The 18378-nt window shown below is 40.9% G+C and overlaps 1 protein-coding gene across 1 annotated transcript in view; it reads right to left on the minus strand.

Moving 5' to 3' along the window:
- Positions 1–17318, minus strand: part of pik3r3b (phosphoinositide-3-kinase, regulatory subunit 3b (gamma)) — a 265999-nt gene extending 248681 nt beyond the window's left edge. The window contains exons 1-3 of the mRNA XM_042417288.1: positions 17141–17318; positions 16654–16787; positions 15516–16540 (exon numbers count right to left, since the gene is read on the minus strand). Coding sequence (XP_042273222.1) covers positions 15516–15867 — 352 coding nt within the window. The 5' untranslated portion in view covers positions 15868–16540; positions 16654–16787; positions 17141–17318. The remainder of the gene's footprint in view (positions 1–15515; positions 16541–16653; positions 16788–17140) is intronic.
- Positions 17319–18378: the final 1060 nt, after the last annotated feature.

Below are 18378 nucleotides of genomic sequence, written 5' to 3' on the forward strand. Positions count from 1 at the left end.
TGATTTCCTGGTTTATCAGGAAAATAGAGACAAAATTTGTGTTTTTTTAGTTAAAGCTCACTTAGTTAATAGACAGTTGGTTTCAAGAGGAAATTCCTTGACTCTATAAGCAGAATATGAGAAGTCCAGATCACCTTTCTTCAATCTTTGTGTTAACGGAGCAACAGACTATGTGACAATGTTAGACGAGCTATAATGTTCACCATGTTCAGCATATTAATGTAGCATGTTAGCATGCTAACATTTGCTAATTAGCACAAAACACAAAATTCAGCTTAGATTCATCGGAGGTTATTAGTTTAGCAGGTATTCAGTCATCAATAAATTGAGTTATTTCACTTGTTTTCTGATCTTTATATTTAGCTTGTTTAGCTTTTTTTGTGTTATTGATCAATGTGATGTTGCTGTTGTTGTGTGGACCCCAGAAAGACCAGCAACCACTTTGTGGAAGCTAATGAGGATCTGAATAAAGCATAAACAATAAAAGAAAAGAACGATGATCAAAGTCAGTAGGATTCATCTGACTGTTAATGGCAACACATACAATGTTTTTGAGTTACTTGAGTCTGAACCAAAGAGAGACCAACATTGCCAACCACACTGCTGAATAGAGAACAACTAATATACACACTGAAAGAAGAGCAGAGTTTAGTTTCACTGTTTGGTATGTATGAGGAAAAGAAAGCAAGAAAGAAAGAAAGAAGTCAAATATTAAATGTTTATCTGCAAATTTGCTTTCAAGCTGCAAACAAATGAAAATCAATGAGGCCTGTTTTTGTTTTTCGGGTGTATGCGTGTTGTTGTGTGCTTCTTCTTTTACTGCTGACGAGTAAATCCTCCTCCTCAGGAGGAGAAGCCTCTCGGCTCAGCGCAGTGATTCCAAGGCCAATTAGGCAGCCAGTAAAATAAAAGCTTTATTGACAACAGCTCTCCCCGACGGTCCGCCTCGCTGAGCCTCCCGCGGCTCTCGACTCTGTGACCTGAACCTCTCTAGGATGTATTCCCACAGCTGCAGGTTGCAGGCAGGACGTGCAGTTTAACAGACTGTGCAGGTGGGTCACCGCCATGCAGCATCAAAGAATTAAAGCAGCATCCTCGCGGTCTCCCAGGATCCTCTGCTCCTGTTTTATTCATGGTTATTTGCCATGTTTATTTGAATCACCCTCTCCTTCTCCGCCGAACGACTCGGCCGCTTCACCCTATTCATCAATTTAACACACGTGCAGTGTGGACCTCTGTAATTGACTTTCAAAACGGGGACAATAAATCTCACCTCCTCCACAAACAATAAGACTGCAGAGATTAAAGACATTAGCATTCAGCAGCAGGACTAAATATAATACTCACATGCTTTTACTGGAGTATAAACAGGAATATAGCGACTACAATGAAAAAAATCCTTCTTTACATGTGAAAATCCTTCTTTTAAATGTTTTCCTCTGCAGTAAAATGTCCACAAATATCTATTAAAAAGTACTTATTGTGAAAAACATGAAAATATGGGGATTTTCATCTTTTCAGATGAGCTGGGAAGAATAAAAAGAAGAATGAGAAGCTTGAATGAAAAAGATTCATTATATCGTTCATCCAGGAGAAGCCTCTTTTATTTTGGAGGTACAAGGTTCTGCTTTTATTATGTGGAATCTGCAAACTATGAAAAAACCCCAAATATTTTCATTTTCTGTCATTTTTTTACTTGCATAAGATAAAATCAAATGAAGAGTAATGTGCAGGAAGAGGAGAAAAACCCCCTAAAAGCAGCATATTTATTACTTAACATAAAACTACATATTTTAACACGTTCAGTTGGAATTTAACGTCAGAGAAAAACTCCTCAATGTCTGAAAGTTGACTTTTATGCATGAGATGTTTGGGAAGATAAAAAATTATATAATGTATGAGTTTGCCAAAAGAAAAAAAAAATCTCAGCTTTTCAAAAAGCTTTTCAAGCCAGTTTTCCTCGGAGGACAAAGTTTCCACAGTTATGAACAATCCTCTCGATTACTGAGAGGCTCTCAAATGGATCGAAAGCTCTGAAAAGTTACTTTTTGTTCCAAGAATAAAGTCAAATTTGTGGGTTAGTTTGAAAATAAGACATGAAATGATCTCAAAAGGTTTCCTTCTTTAAATTATATGTTGAATATTAAAGTAGACGAAGAGTGAATTATCTGATTAGTTGATCGACAGAAAATGTATTAAAATTAAATTAAATCTATTAAAATCTACAAAAAAGTCTATTACTACTATTTTGATAATCGATTAATAGTTTTTAATTTGATTTAATGGTCATTTTTAAGAAAAAAAATACAAAAATTCTCTGATTCCAGCTTCTTAAATGTGAATATTGATAATTTATTTAGACTTCTATGACAGTAAACTGAAGATCTTTGAGTTGTGGACTGTTAGTCGAGAAAAAAAGAGACATTTCGGTTTGCATCTTGGGTTTTGGGAAACAGTGGTTGGAATTTTCTGACATTTCATAAAGCAAAGGACTAATTAATTAACTGGGATTATAATCAGCAGATGAATCAGTAGTGGAAATAATGATGTAGTTGCAGATGTGTGACAGCTGCACTTCTGTAGTTTCACTGTCTACAGAACAACCTGCTGTGAGAATAATCCAGGTAGAATATATGTTCAAGGGTTAATATCATACATTTTACATTTGATATTATATGCTCATCTTCTACTGTGTGTCAGCTGTTCAGTAGTAGCGTGTGTGTGTGTGTGTGTGTGTGTGTGTGTGTGTGTGTGTGTGTGATGGGGGTTAAACTGACAGAGTAAACTGCTGCCTGCCTGCAGTTAAGATGCTTATTACAACAGTCTAATTGGCATGCAGCCTCGCATCGCTCCACATTGTCACAAGGGTGGAGGGGAGAAGGGGGGGGGTGCAACGCACTGCACCGCCAAAACACTGCAATGCTGCTTTTAAAGCAGGAAGCAGAGTGTCAGTGTGTTTTTATGATTGTAAATCCTTAAAATAAGTGGAAAATAAGCCAGATTGAGATTATTTCAACCAGTCTCTCCAATAAAAATCTGATTGTTTCAACAATTTTTTAGAGATGAGTCACTGGCATTGTCATCAGGCTCCAATCACGGCGTTAAAAATCAACATGTGTTGTAAGGAAGTGAGATTTGTAAATATAAAAAAAACAGACTAAACGACTTGTTCAGATGGAGAAACGAAGGAGGAAGAAATCAAAGACAGACACCGAGAGAAAAAGCAGCCAGAGGATGTTCTGCCAATTCACAACTCCACATGTCCACATGGCTAACACATGTATATCTACAGCAGCGAATAACACACACACACACACACACACACACACACACACACACACACGCGAGAGGTCAGTAAACACAGAGGGCACAACAATGTGTTTCACCAAACTTCATACATGATGTCAAGTCAAGTCAAAATTGATTTGTATCGCATATTTAAAACAACCACTGTTGACCAAAGTGCTGAACAGGCTTAAAACACCAAAATAAATGAATATAAAAGTAAATAAGAATAAAAGAAAACAATAAACAAAATGACTGATCGAGACAATAATCGACAGATTCATTAATAATGAAAATAATCGTAGTTGCTACTATATAAAGTATGTCAGTGCTTCGCTAGCTTGTTGTGCTACATATCACAACCTTATAACGTTGTACTGAGAAATTTACAACAAATTACGGAGCCCCTGAAGTCCCAAAAGGTGATATCTTTTTTATCTTGATTATCTTGTGGGAACAAGTTAATATCTGTACAGTAAAGACATGATATGCTTTGAAGACCACAGGGGTCAGTTGCATTTATAGCTTTTAAGGGTTTGTTGATTTCTCAAGCCCCTAAAGTCCCAAAAAGTGGTATTTTTATATCTTGTGCTTAATTAGTTAATATCATGTGGGAACAAGTTATTATGTTGTGCGCACAATATATAGAAATACCATCTTTTGGGACTTTAGGGGCTTCGTAGCAAAGTCCAGAGGCTGCAGCACATGTAGCACAACAAGCTAGCGAGTTCCCGCACATGCTCAGTAGCATCTGTCGGACAAGCTGATCGCTGTTTATTGATCTTTGGAGGCGTTTCTAAACAAACTAAAGTGACCAAACTCTTCATGATGAAGCAACATGTCACCCAGTGCACAGAGGAATAAGATATATCAGGCTTTAGATACACACACACAATACTTGTTAATAGATCAGTTCATTGTTAGTTTGGCTTCAAACTTAATAAGAAAAATATAGAAAATCATCAGCCTTATTCTTTAAATTGTATTTTTGCTAATTTCAGACTATATTTCATTTAGATTAAGTTCCTGTACTTTGGCTGCTTGTGTTTGGACAACATTTAACATTTAACAGCTTTGACTTCTTCTGACTTTAAAATATAAATATATATTTCTCAAAGTAAGATATTAGTCAAAGGCCTGTTTTAGTACTGATACCAAAACTCAGGTATCACATCGACACTAGTATGGAAACTATTATTGAATGTCTGCTCAGATTTATAACCTTGTTTACTTCTTCATTGATCAGATAATTCCTGATTTAATCAAATAATTAACACATCTGAAAAAATGCCAGTTCTACTCTACATGTGAAACTGGTGCTGAGAAGAGAAAGAATTTTAAAAAATATGCATCCTCAGTGACTACAGCATCCTGCAACATAACGTAAGAAAAGGCACTGCTGTTTTTTTTTTTGTTTTGTTTTTTACCATCAAAGCGAACAAAAAGGGAAAAAAAAGAATAAAAAAGTAGCGAAGGGCTCCGGGAGAAGACAAACAGGAGATGTTTACGAACAGTTTCCTTCTTCTTCGTGTCTCGCAGGACACTGAGACATGATGACATCTGCCTTTCACATGCATGAGTCTCTGCAGAATAACAACACTCACATCTGAGAGCCTCCTCTCTTCACTGCAGAGCACACACACACACACACACACACACACACACACACACACACACACACACACACACACACACACACACTCTGCAGCCCATTATAGTCTAAACAAAAGAGCTAAGAGTCGACCTAAATATAAATCTACCAACGAGGCCGTTTAGCCGGGTTAGCTTGTTAGTCCGACGCCGCCATCATCGATCCCCTGAACCTGTCGCACAGAGCTGATCACGGACTGTCAACCCTCAAACACACACACACACATACACATACACACACACACACACTTGACATTACACAGTCAGTCTGCACAACTGGCAATTACTGCTCTGTGTGTGTGTTTTCTGCTGTCCCTCCCGTTTGTCTGACTCTCATCCTGTTTGATCTCTCGGTCATTATCCGGTGCAGCGGCGTTTCATCACCGTCCTGATCACATCGATCCGCCGCCTCGCTCCACACAGACGCACCTCTGCCTGCTGCTCAATTAAAAACTCTGATTGCTATTGACCGGCTCTGTTTGATATGTATGTGTGTCTGTCAGAGCAGCTGAACCTTCCTCCTATGATACACATTCACACAGTTCTTTCTGTAGAATATGTTCGGGGATAAACGTAATGATGCCTGAACTATTATCTATTATTTTATCTTATGTACTGTATGTTCCTTCTCATGTCTGTGCTTTCCATGTTTCAATGAGTGTCCATATTTCTATTAACATTAATATTCCCCATTCCTAGAGATGCACCGATCGATCGGCCACCGATCGAAAACAGACGGTTTTCAGCTGATCTGTCGTGACTGGTGAGCGGCCCGAATCAGTCTCGCTTACACACACATGCTGCACGATGGTTCACACACACACTAAAACTAAATGATATGAACTTCAGCAGAGACTCGCTGTCAGCTGGTAATGTTACAGCATGTTACTGCTGCAGCTTTTAACTTGTTTACACATTAATTTACCTGTTTTATTTACCGGCAACATGCTGCACACAGTCATCACGACCAACAGGCAGGGCTCAGATGGCGGCATGTGTATATATATATATATATATATATATATTTATACGCTGTGACGTGCTCAGCTGTTTACATGCAGGTGATTTTAAGGAAGTCTGACATTAATGTTTTATGTTTTATTAAAAATCAACTGAGTTGTGGCTCTGCTGTTAATATTGCTGCTGCTGCTGCTGTTTTTGTTTATATTATATTTAACATCTTTCTCACCATCTGACACACTGACATGGATCCTGCTGTGTGTTTCAATCTGTAGGGAAAAATATAAAATACCAAAGTTGAATTAATACAGCTGATAATCTAAATATGAGGACCGATTAAGTAGTAGCAGAGTGAAAACTGTACACCTATTGAGTGCTACAAATCACTATTAAAATGACATGAGAGTTGATATTTGCTATATAAGTAAAGTGCTTTTTGATTACACTAAAAAAAAGGAAATATTTAGCAAATTATAAAATATTACAGGTCAAAAGTAGTGTGGGAAAGTACTGTGTGTTATCTGCACCACTGACAAATATTTTATCTGTATTTTAGTTTGTTTTTGAGCATTTTGTTCAACTATGTGTCTTATTTTTGTAGTCGTTCTTATCAGTTGTGACATTTTTTTTATTTTTTAACAAAAATGCTGTTTTACACACCAATTAATTCAGTTCTACTTTGACGTTTTTTTCGATCGCTGTTAAGTTACCATCAATGAAACTCAACACTTCCTGCAAATGTTTCATATTAAAAGCCTTCCAGTGGCTCAAAGGTCATTATTTCTCTCTCTCTTTCCTTGCAGGCTTTTAATATGAAACATCTGCAGGAAGTGATATGTTTCATTAACTGTAGCTTAACAGTGATGAAAATAACGACAAAGTAGATTTCAATATGAATGAAAATGAAATGAAATGTACATTTGGCTCAATTCATCATATGAGCCATTACAGAACAGGTTTTTATTTGTTTGTACAAGCCACACATGATTATTATTTGAATAAAGGCTTTTTTTCTTTGAGAATTTACAGTAATCATTACTTGCAACTCTATTAAAGGAGGTGTCTATAACACATTTCCTCCCACATGAAATGTACTAGTTATAATTAATAACACGTTTCATTTCTAGGCTTCCTGTTTTTATGCACAAAGAACAGGAACTCGTTAAATCTGAGCATTTGAATGAAATGAGATAATAAGACATGTGGTGGGTATACTGGGAACAAATGTTTCTAATCAAAACTTGAATGACTTTGTGTCTCAGAAGTGTGTTGCTGCCACCATGACAAAAACATATTGGCTCATTTTTAACAAAGATCCTTTTTCACATCATAACAAGATATTTTTCATGTTATTCTGAGGTCTTTCCTCATTATTGCTAGATACAAAATTATTCAGTTTTTACAAGAAATTTTCTTGTAATAACATATTTTATCTTGTTATATCATGAACATTCTCATTATTTCATAAAATTAATGTATCTCTTGTTATAACTTGATTAGTTGTGAGTGTTGTTATAACAAGAAAAAGATCCATTCAGTGTCTAAAGAGACGATACTGTGGCCTTCATCTGCTGGAAAAAGTGATAATTACTGGTTCACCACAGTGGTGCACTGAAATTTTACAGACCAAAAACAATCTCTTAAACCGTGATGAGGTTCATGAAATGCTGGTAGAAGTACGACTCAAACAGCTCATTATTTTAAAGTAGCTCCACCATTTCAGTTTTGTTACTGCCGGCTTAATCTCTATAAACAGATTCTGCAGATGAATGCAGATTTTGGCTTTGGAAACATTCTGGATTCCGTTTGTAGTCCAAGTAGTATCGACCAATCATGTTTGAGCGTAAATGGCATTTGAAATGTAGGCGGTGATGCAAGTAAACCCCTCTTCTCATTTCTCAGTTTGTACATCCTCGCCTCCTTCTCCTTAGTCCCTCCCACCTGAGATGCGAACGGAGGAGGCGAGGAGGAGGAGGAGACACGAGGAGAGAGGAAGTCGAGGAAACAGACATTTAACAAAATGAGACGCCCTCGCTACAGAGCCCTCATGTCAATTAAATATAACGTGCTGCAGAGCTGCATCATCTGTCCATTGTTTTGTTACAGCCTGATCTCTGACAGATGAGCAGAACAGTGTTCATAACTTATATATTTACCTTTAATTCAAATTACAACATGGCATAATATGACAAGAATGTACGGATGTCATACATTGTTATATTTTATTTAACACACACACACACACACACACATATCCTTTATATATTTTATTGTGTGAAGCACTACAAATGATTTGTATATTCCAGCTGTATGTCACGCCTCTTCTATACGTCACGGGTGTCGAAAATTTCAACCGCAAAGGATACACCTGTTTATCCTCGCTTACAGCTCCTCCGGCAAGCCTCCTCTCTCCTCGAGATGCATTTTAGGAATTGAGACATCCTTAAACATGGCGCACTGACATCGATTTCCGGGTCACGGGCAGGAGGTCCGAGGAGACGAGGAGACGAGGAGGCACAAAATAGAGAAATGAGAAGAGCCCGAAGAGGCGGAACGCAGTGGCTGAAATGTCATCATAACCTAAAACACCTACAAAAAGTGTCGATGTTTGTATATCGTGTGAAACAAATTTCCTTCAAAGTCGGATTTCGCAGTAGCCTTTGAAAACATGACAGGAGTTGGTGATTCTCCTGGAGCCGTATGTAACTCGTATGTAAGAGCTTCTAATACAGCGAGCAAGCTAACATGTCGCGTTAGTCAAGTAAATACCTTAAACAAAGCCGTTAAACTGGCAACTTGTGAAACAATCCGGTCGTAGATGTCGCCTCTCAACTCCATTCTCGTGTCTCAAGTTGCTAATCAGACTGTAACAATAACCAGCACACATGAGAGGAAGTCTTGGCCCGGATATCCGCTGGCTACAGCAGAAGCCCCGAACCATTGGTCGTCGTCCCCAGTGGCTAAATCTGATGGCTTCCCAGATTGCTACCGGCTTTGTGCATGCTGCCGCCGCTGGTCTTTACGCCAGCACATAGCAACGTAAAACTAGAGGCCGGAGCGCGTGTGGTCTTGTGCGTCAATCTTTGTGAGGACGCATTTGAGTTTTTGACCTTCAGAGTGAGGACATTTTGTCTTCACCTCTTCGAAGAGCTGTTTGAGAGTTTAGATTTGTTTTTAGGGTTAATGTGACGTGATGATGAAGATGGTTGGACACTTCCTGCCCTGAATTCAGCTCCTTCAGCTCTTTTCCAACTCTAACTCTACAGTGATGAAACAAAGGATGTTGTGTTACATTTGCTCTACTTGACCAAACTCTCCCAATCAAAGCCTCTGGGCAGAACAAACTGATGATGTCTAAGTCCTCTGGTTTACATCTAATTGCGTCCCTCATTTACATGAATGTGGAACAGAGTGTACCAAGCTACAGGGCTCATCTTCAGATAAAAAATGCAAGCTGCCTTATCACAGCAGAGCAGAGCGCTGCATTCGATTAGCCCGTTAGCTTCAGCATGAACTCTGATTATTACCTTCACATTTCTCCCGTATAAATGTAGGTAGATAGTGACGAGGAGCACATCAGGGATTCATTAGCTTACTGGCATAATTAATGTTGTATGGAGCCGGCAAACAGCTCCCATCAGAGAAGGGTAAGGCGTCAGGTTGGAAATGTAGGAGGGCGTTCACAATCACACGGTGTCAGATAGTGTTACGCATTGATTAGTGCTATGAGCCCTGTTAGAGCTATTAGGTATCACACCTCATTTAATCAGCACGACTTGCTGGGAGGGAACTGAAGTGTTCAGGTGGCAGAAGAGGAAAGAGAAGACAGAGGAGGAGAAGAAGATGGAAAGGAAGGAAGGAGGCCATTTACACATCCAGTAGTGCTGTCAGTCTTCCTCTAAAATCCAATTTAAGTTTCATTCCTTATTATTTTAATATTCGAATTATATTCAAATTTTTAACGCTCAAATTTAGCCTATTATTAATATTTACTATGTACCTATACTATTGTATACACAGGCTTATGCATTGCCAATGCCACTATGTCTACTAGAGGGCATTCCAACATTACCGATAAACAGGTGTTAGCTTTCTTGCTAATTTCTTGCTAATTAAGCTTAGGCACAAAATGAATAACATTAATTAAAACTACAAAATATAAGTTATAATCGTACTAGATCATAGTAATTCAAGTACGAACTGAAATATAAATAAATCCACGTCAGTATGCGCTTGTTTGCATCATTATGTGACATGTGTAATCTGAGTCAGGATGCACTGTGAGCCCAGATGATAGCGTGAGCAGGAGCTGGAGATTCGAGTCTTAAACTGTTGGCCTGCTTTTGTTTAAAGTTTTCAGTTTGTCGTCGGAAATCCAAAAACTTTCCACACTTCGCTTCTTGAATAGGAAGGAGTGGTGATCTGCGTGGGTGCATCGCTTACTGCCATTTCTGATATGCTAACGTTAGAAGTTAATGTTAGCACATTAAATGTTAGCTTGTGATTCAGTCAGACTCAGAAAACTTTATTGTTCAGATGTGAGCCAGCACATTTATAATTAATATACACATCAGAATAGTGATTACAGCATTCGATTAGTATCCTTTTTTTTTTTTACTATTCAAATTATATTCGACTCTCGAAATTCATTCTGGATCTTTAGCTGCTAGATGGTCCACTTTCTTCACCAGCTAGTCTCTAACTGTGTCTGTCGGCTGTTCGGTTCTGGACAGGTAGTGTGCAGCGGGTTTATCAGAGAAAAAGTTGCCTGCTGCTGCTAGAAATGCTGAGATTGAACCAGACAGTAAATGCACCATAAAACTAAAACTAGGAGCTAAACGAGGCTAAGTGGAGTTGCTGTTGGAGTTGTTGGTGGTTCAGCTGTGCAAGCGATCCGTCACGTTGCACATAGTGATTTGATCCTTTGTTAAATGACAGGTTCACAGTTTGTCTTGCTTGTCTCCTGTTCATACTGACCATTAGAAGATCCCTTCATAATGACCTTACAATGGAAGTGATGGAGGACAAAATCCACAGTCCTCCTTCTTCTGCAAAAAATGTATTTAAAAGTTTATCTGAAGCTAATATGAAGCTTCAATGTCCAAATGAGTCAAATCAAGTAGATATCTTTCAACGTTACAGTCTTTTTAGTGCCAAAGTCCCTCTTTTTGTTACTATACTTCCACCTGCAGCTCAACAGGGACACACTGTCTGAAGCCTCATATAAGCTTCACATCTACTTTTAAATGCATTTTTGCTCAAAACGAGGACTGTGGATTTTGTCCTCAATCACTTAGATTGAAAGTGCATTTGAAGAGGATCTTTTAATAGCCAGTATGAACAGGAGAAATGATTACAGCGAAGAAAAACCTCTTTCACTGATCATATAGGCACTTGGCTGCTGTTTTAAGACAGACTTGAAAAACTGTGAACCTCTCCTTTAAATAACACCTCTAATTGCAATCTCCATCCCAAATCAAGACAATTCTTCTCATTTAAACCCCCACCCGAAGCTGTCTTCCAGCACTCGCTACTTTAAAACATGCTTCCACGGCCAAATGGCACATAAACACTGACTAACTGGATTATACTGTATCATGTTATATGAACTGAACCCTGAAAAATATAAAAACCCGTATAGAAAGCAGTGTTGTTCCAAACAGAGCAGGCTGTGCCTTTATGTAGGCAGTGATGGAGGCTGCAGATCAGTTCGCTTCCCTCTGCTGCAGCAGCTGCTGCTACACCACTACTGCTACTGGTGATTTGTGACTGCAGGAATGTGGCATGTCAGGCTACCAGAGTGCCAGCCAATCAATTATTCAGGACAAGAACGGCCTTGTGTAGCTGCAGGACGCTGGATGGATATATGGATGGATGGAATAGAGGGAGAGGGAGGGACGAATGGCTCGGCTAGCACACATCTCATAACTAAGAGCATCAGCACAGCAAGCAGGCACAGATGGAAAGAAGATATTTACCCCAGCCTGGAGTGGTATGGATGTTATTTATATAAGACAGACTGAACCCACTCCCATAAAAGAGACGGGCAGCCAGACAATTAAAGAGAGCAGGGAGGCGGCAGAGGAAGGAGATGAGAGAACATTGCTCTGCCTCTGACCTATTTAGCAAATGAAGAGCCATAAACACAGCAGATCTGAACTCACTGCAGCAGACAGCCAGGGCTAAAACTGAGCTAACCACCCCAACCCCGTAAAAGCGCTAATCAAAGCCTGCAGGGTTCAGAATGGGGTTTTTTTTAAAGTGGGGCAGCCTGTTTCACAATGCTTTTTATATTTTGGGATCAAGTCCCTCTCATCCTCGTTACTGCCTGTTTGTGCTCCGTCCTAAATAAATCATCAAAAACATCCCAACAAGTCCTCCAAATTAAACGACCACATGTCATTTGTACCTGCACTCCAGAGCAACCTGCTGGAGCGTTTTCAGAGCGACCCATTGGAGCAGAATATGCCGCTTTCCAAAACCGTTACACAGCACTGTTAAAGAATAATTATGGGTCAGGGTTGGGGGTTAGGGGTAAGGGTTGGGGTTAGGGTTAAGGATCACTTGAAACGTGGTTAATCCTTCTTTAAAGTTAGGCAATCGTAATCGTCATGGAAACACCACATGTATTTTTAAAAAAATGTCACGACTCGTGGTTGGAAACAGGAAGTGAACAGCAGCCTCCTGCAGCTAGGTCCATAAGGAAGTCATCTTATATTGATGTCATGTGAACTGCGTCACTTCCTCAGGTCATAATTATTACAGCCGCTAGATGGCGACTGAATTTACGAGCAGCTATAGTGTCGTTTTTCTTGGGAGGACAGGCTCGAACATCCAGCTGCACTGAACAGATACACACAGCTCGCCGTCACACGATCTTCTAACAAGAATCAATAGCAAGAGATACTGTTAAAGATAAATATAAACACTGATTTAATCTTGAGGCAAAGCAGTCCCTGTTCTCAACATGCCTGAATGTTTCTGAGAACTGCAGACTCAATAAGAAATATGGTCATTGATCTGCTGCTGGCAGAGTTCATGCAGCAGTTCATGGAGGACAGGAAGGAGCTTGTAGCTTCATGGTCAACACACAGGACTTTAAATACACTTAATGATTTTTGCGTCATGATCATTTTTCGCTTTGGTCCTTTACTTCAGCCTGTATTTAAAGGTGAGCACAGAGAAACTTTCCTCCTTCAGCAGATGAATGCGAAAACAGACTCTGCACATATATCATCGTGCACAGAGACGAGAACAACATCCAACTGAGGGAACAAGAAGAAAAACACATTTTTTAAAAAATTGGAGGGCGACTTTAGAGTATAATCCCAGTTTATTACAACTTGAATCTTGTTTTCAACGTTTCAATAAAAACAGCAGCTAAAACCATCATTATGATAACACTGACTGCACGTGTCCTGCCCCGTTTGACTTCTTTTTAGCGATGTCACCGTGTTCCCAGAACAACAGGAACAATGTCCTAAACTCCTAAGAGAAGATCCACGTTAAAAAAAAACAACCCTTTAAGATCCAAACTTTGATTACCTGTCTGGATCCCTACGAGTAATCAAAGTTTAGATCTTAAAGGTTGTAAAGGTGAGTGTAATCCTCATCAAGGGCACGTCTACACTGGCAGAGCGGCTCACCTAAATATTTCATTACGTGACTCCACCTGAGCAGGTGATCTAAAATTGGATCCGGTTGAACTGTGCTGCAGTCTGACACCATGACGACATCTGCAGAGACGTTCTCAGCAAGAAAACAATGGACAAACGGCTCACAGAGTACGAGCAGAAAATGACATTAAAACCCAGCTCGCTTCCACATTAGATTTTTCTTGGCAGACAAACAGACCCAGTAAGGCTGACAGGAGGAAGATGAGATATTTAGGCCTGATGGGTGGTTAGGCCTGTGATGGTGGGAGGGGGGGGATCATGGTGGATCAGCTCAGCAGCAGAGACGTTTGCAGGTTATCGGTCTGATCAGCAGCCTGACAAACAGGCCTGCTGGCACTGACTCCAGGACTGTGCAGCAGTATTATACTGTATTCTGCATTTTCATATTCAATGCTATGTATGAATACTGTGTACTTCCTCTTCTAGTGTCAGTTCACCCAAACAGATCTCACCTCTACTGGTATCTATATGTAGTTTTTGTTTTATTTGTTCAGGTTTCGAGGCTATGAGCTAAGACTAATACCTTTCACCTCTATGGTTAATACCTACAAGTAGGTGAAAAAAAAAATTGACCCACAAATGGTCGTTAATAAATAATTTTATATTGACAGAATGAAAAAGGCACTCCATCATGAGAGAAGTGCAGCACAGATGTTGTACAGCGCGCTACATGCTACATGTTTGGCCGCTTTTTTGCATTTAAGAACTTAATTAGTTTTGCAAGACAAAGCATTTTGTAAACACTTTGAACTCCATCAACCAGATACCGACATAAGTGTAGCAGCTGACCAACACACACCACACAGCACTTTAGCAAAACTTCACTCAGCAAAGAAAATAACTCGATCCGTATGTTTCTGTCTGTACATCTGTGGTCATTATCGTACTAAAACGTGATGAGTGAGACAGTGTGTTTTTTGTAGTTTGGGTGAACCAACTCTTCAACTGTTTCGGACTCACAGAACCTGCAAATTACATTTTATTTCAGCTCTGAACTTTTTCACTCTCACCTCTTATTGTGGGATAATAGAGCCTGCCAGCACCACGCTCACAAATTGAGCAATTTTAGGTATTTTAAGAATAGTTAATGTGGTCATTTTTCAACGTGAATGCACAAAATAATCAAAGCACAGTTAGATATAATACATATTGGACAGCTTGCTGGGATGACAAGCATTAGGGCAACCAAGGCCTCACCACCTCATGTCAGGCAAAGTTTACATCCAAGGTAATTAGATCCATGTAAAATGAATACAGAGCTATAGTATATTCTCACTTCACAGTAGTTTTAACCATCACACGACCCACCCGGTCACTCTACAACATCTCAAGTTTTCCAAGGATATAAACATTAATAAGTCATAAACAGAGAAATCTTTCCCTTTGCTGCCATCTGTTCCATATGACGTGAATTCACACTACAAAAGCGTTTGTGTAGAGGAGGTTCCTCGAGGCAAAATCTGCCCTCAGGCTCTAAAAACACTGACACGGCCCTGACAGGTGAACATATAATTAAAGTCAGGGAAGAAACGAAGGGCTGGAGTTCTACTCAGAGAGATCCCGCCAAGAACAACACGGGATTTGAACCATTTCTACTGAGTTTTGTTGTGAAAACAGGAGGTTTGAGCTTCAGGATCTGTTGATCAAATGCTTTTTGTGCAAACATCACCAACACACTTGAAAAGAAACACACTCGTCTTTCTAAAAATACCACACACACAAAAACACCGTCCGTCCGAGTAGAGCAGCTCAGACCCGAATCAGACACATATGAAAAATTTTGCATTTTTGTTGCGTCAATGTGGATTTCATGAAAAGTATTGATCTTGTTCATTACAGTCCAACTGATACACCATCTTAAAATCATAAAAATGCAACAAGATAAGCATCCACATGATGTTTTATGTCCTGCAGTAGAAACTGAGCTGTTGGGGCATCACTCACCTGAAGCAGCAGCTGCTCCAGGAGGCTGAGGCCCCACGGCGGTCTGCGGCCCCCCAGGAGTCGGCGGAACAGGCCTGGGCCAGGACTTGGCCGCAGGAGGGCCGACCCTCACAACCCCGACGTACTCCACAAAAGTCCCTGGAAAGTCTCCCTTCTCTTTGGTCCTCTCGTTGGTGCCGTGCAGCCAGCCCTTGGGGCTCCGTTCGTCCCCCTCCTGGTACTCCGGTCCCGCCGCCGCCATCAGCGAGGCCTTGGGGACGGTGAGCAGGTCACCCGGCTGGAGGCTGATGTCATCTCCGCGCTCCCGCTTGTACTCAAAGAGCGCCCGGTACTGGAAACTCTCAGATGCCATGGCAACAGGAGTTCATAGGCCGGTCCCAAAACCAAGAAGAAAAAAAAAAAACAGATGTCGCCTGAGGTTTCGCTGCTGTAAAAATTAATTCAGCGCCTTGAAAAATACCAAACTGAAAGTCTGAGTTGAAAATCCCTGAGGTGAAACTGGAACTCGACCTGAACCTGGGAAACCTGTGATGCCGCCTGAGATTTGCTGTGTTGTGCTGACTTGGATGACACAGTGGAAATGATAAAAATCTGATCCCTGAGGTGGAATTCTACACCTAGTCCTACAACCTCCCCCCGAATATCCAACCTTCTTAATCCAAAAATAAGTCCTCCTGGTGGAATTCAAACAAGAATTAAACAGTCGGCTGGTCTTTGCTTCAGCTCTGCAGGTTTTTGGTTAAACGTCCATGCGCTGTCTAAAAGTCCACAATCCAGATGTCAGTCACAGCTCTCCGGTCTGAGGCCTGCAGGATTTTATGATCCACATAGACGGACGGACGGACGGAGAGTGGGGCAGACCGACTGACCGGCCACCTTTCTGTGTCTGTTAGGGGAAGAGAAAGAGAGGGGGAGGAGGAGGAGGAGGAAGGGGGGAGGCGGCTGGATGGTCTGGAAACCGAAGGGTGGCACAGTTTTCTAGGACGTGGCGACCTCCAGATGATGCCCCAAAGGTTCTGCAGGTTCTTTGGACGTTAATGAGAAAGTGTACAGAGCCTAAACGGAGTCTTCTGTCAAGTCAGACACACACACACATACACACACACACATACATACACACTAACACACACACACACACCTGAGGAAATCCACTGCAGTGCAGAATTTGGCTTCTTATTCGGAGCTCCTGTGTGCACTCTTCTGTATGAAATCCTGCTGCTTCACCTTTCTCGTCTGTGCGGAATCTTGACGCAGGAAGATGCTTCCTGCAAACTTAAAATGAAGTTAAAATGTTATCAACACACAATTTTTAAGATTTAAAAGCAATAACATAATGATAAAACTCAGACTTGGAGGGGGTTTTTGCATGTTAAGATGTAAATTCAGGACAGAACATGAGCAGAGCATCAGTGTGAACAAATAAAAAATATGAAAAATATCATGAATATGCAGTGAGAATATCCTTCACCTCAAGTCTTTAATGCTGAAGGACGCTGAGCCTATCAGTTACAACAAGCGTGACTAGGCGATTGTGAACTTCAGACAGCATGCCCGACTAAACTCGCCCTGCGCCAGTCTGCCCTGCTGCCTGATGTCTGCAACCCGCAAACACACCGCAAACTCACCGCTCTCAACTGCACGGACGAGCTCCTCTCCTCCACCCGGCTCCTCGGTGCGCAGACAGTCAGCTTCGACACTACCTGAACCCCGCAGAAGCGAGCCCAGACGTCCGCGAAGCCCCCGTCAGGGTAAAAAGGATGGCGTGGCTGGTCCAGCAGACAGGCAGCCTGCTCGGTGCTGTAGTGAGCGACAGTGCTGATGTCAGTAAACCCCTCCTCCCTCCTCCTCCTCCTCCTCCTACTCCTCTCCCTCTCCTCTTCCTCCTCCTGCTGTCTGCAAATTATGCCAGCCAGCGGCGGAGACGGGACGGGTCGGTGTGGCGCACCGTCGCCGCAGCTGCAGCAGCAAAACACCGCATGATCCGGTTATGATGCTGTTCGTTTCTGTTGCATTTTACTTTTAATCAGAGTGATGAGTTATTATGTTACAGAGCCATCAGGGTGGATGAGAGTATTGGATGTTCAGAAGCTGCAGAGAGGTGATGAATTATGTAACAAGTCTGTGAACTGGAAAGCTGCTGCAGAGATCTCTGCTGTCCAAAAAAAACCTTAAAACTGTAGAGGACAGAGGGTTACTTCAGGTGTGATTAGTGCAGTCTGGGTTGTTGTGCGCACATGACGCAGCAGCAGACAGTCGCAGACTGCTGCGTCATCAGGTGCGCACATGTTCAGTCTGGAAGAGCTGCTGAGCACATCCAGGTACAAACTGTCCAGAGCAGAGAGGATGGATACCTCGACTTTTTTCTGTCTTTATAAGTCTGAATGACAAAACAAAAAGAGAATAATGAGACTTTTGACAGTTTAACACAATGTGACTATTTTTCAGATCATCATTAAGTTTTTTCCCCATTTTTGTTAGTTTTGGTATGGGTTTAATATTCTTTCTTTTTTCAGTTGCCAGTTCATGACACCCACCGAGGTGAAAGTATTACACACTAATACTACAGCCCTGCCATAATTCTACCTTCATGAACGTAATAATGTTTAATAGGCTGTTTTAGAGAGGTGTTGATTCAACTTTATGGTCATTTTGGAGGCTGCACTGGTAGAGTGGTGCTACTGAACTGTATTGCATTACAGTGTTTCTATTTAGTGTGTCTCATTGATATAAACTGGCTGCAAAATATCAGAATAGGGAACAGGGTCACCCAATATACTGCCCAATATTTCACTTGCTTGTATTTTTATTTGATGTATTCTTTATTTTTGCATGCTTCAGCACTTTATTAAAGACTCACTGTAGT

Source organism: Thunnus maccoyii, chromosome 7 (genome assembly GCF_910596095.1).
Source record: "Thunnus maccoyii chromosome 7, fThuMac1.1, whole genome shotgun sequence".
NCBI lineage: Eukaryota > Metazoa > Chordata > Actinopteri > Scombriformes > Scombridae > Thunnus > Thunnus maccoyii.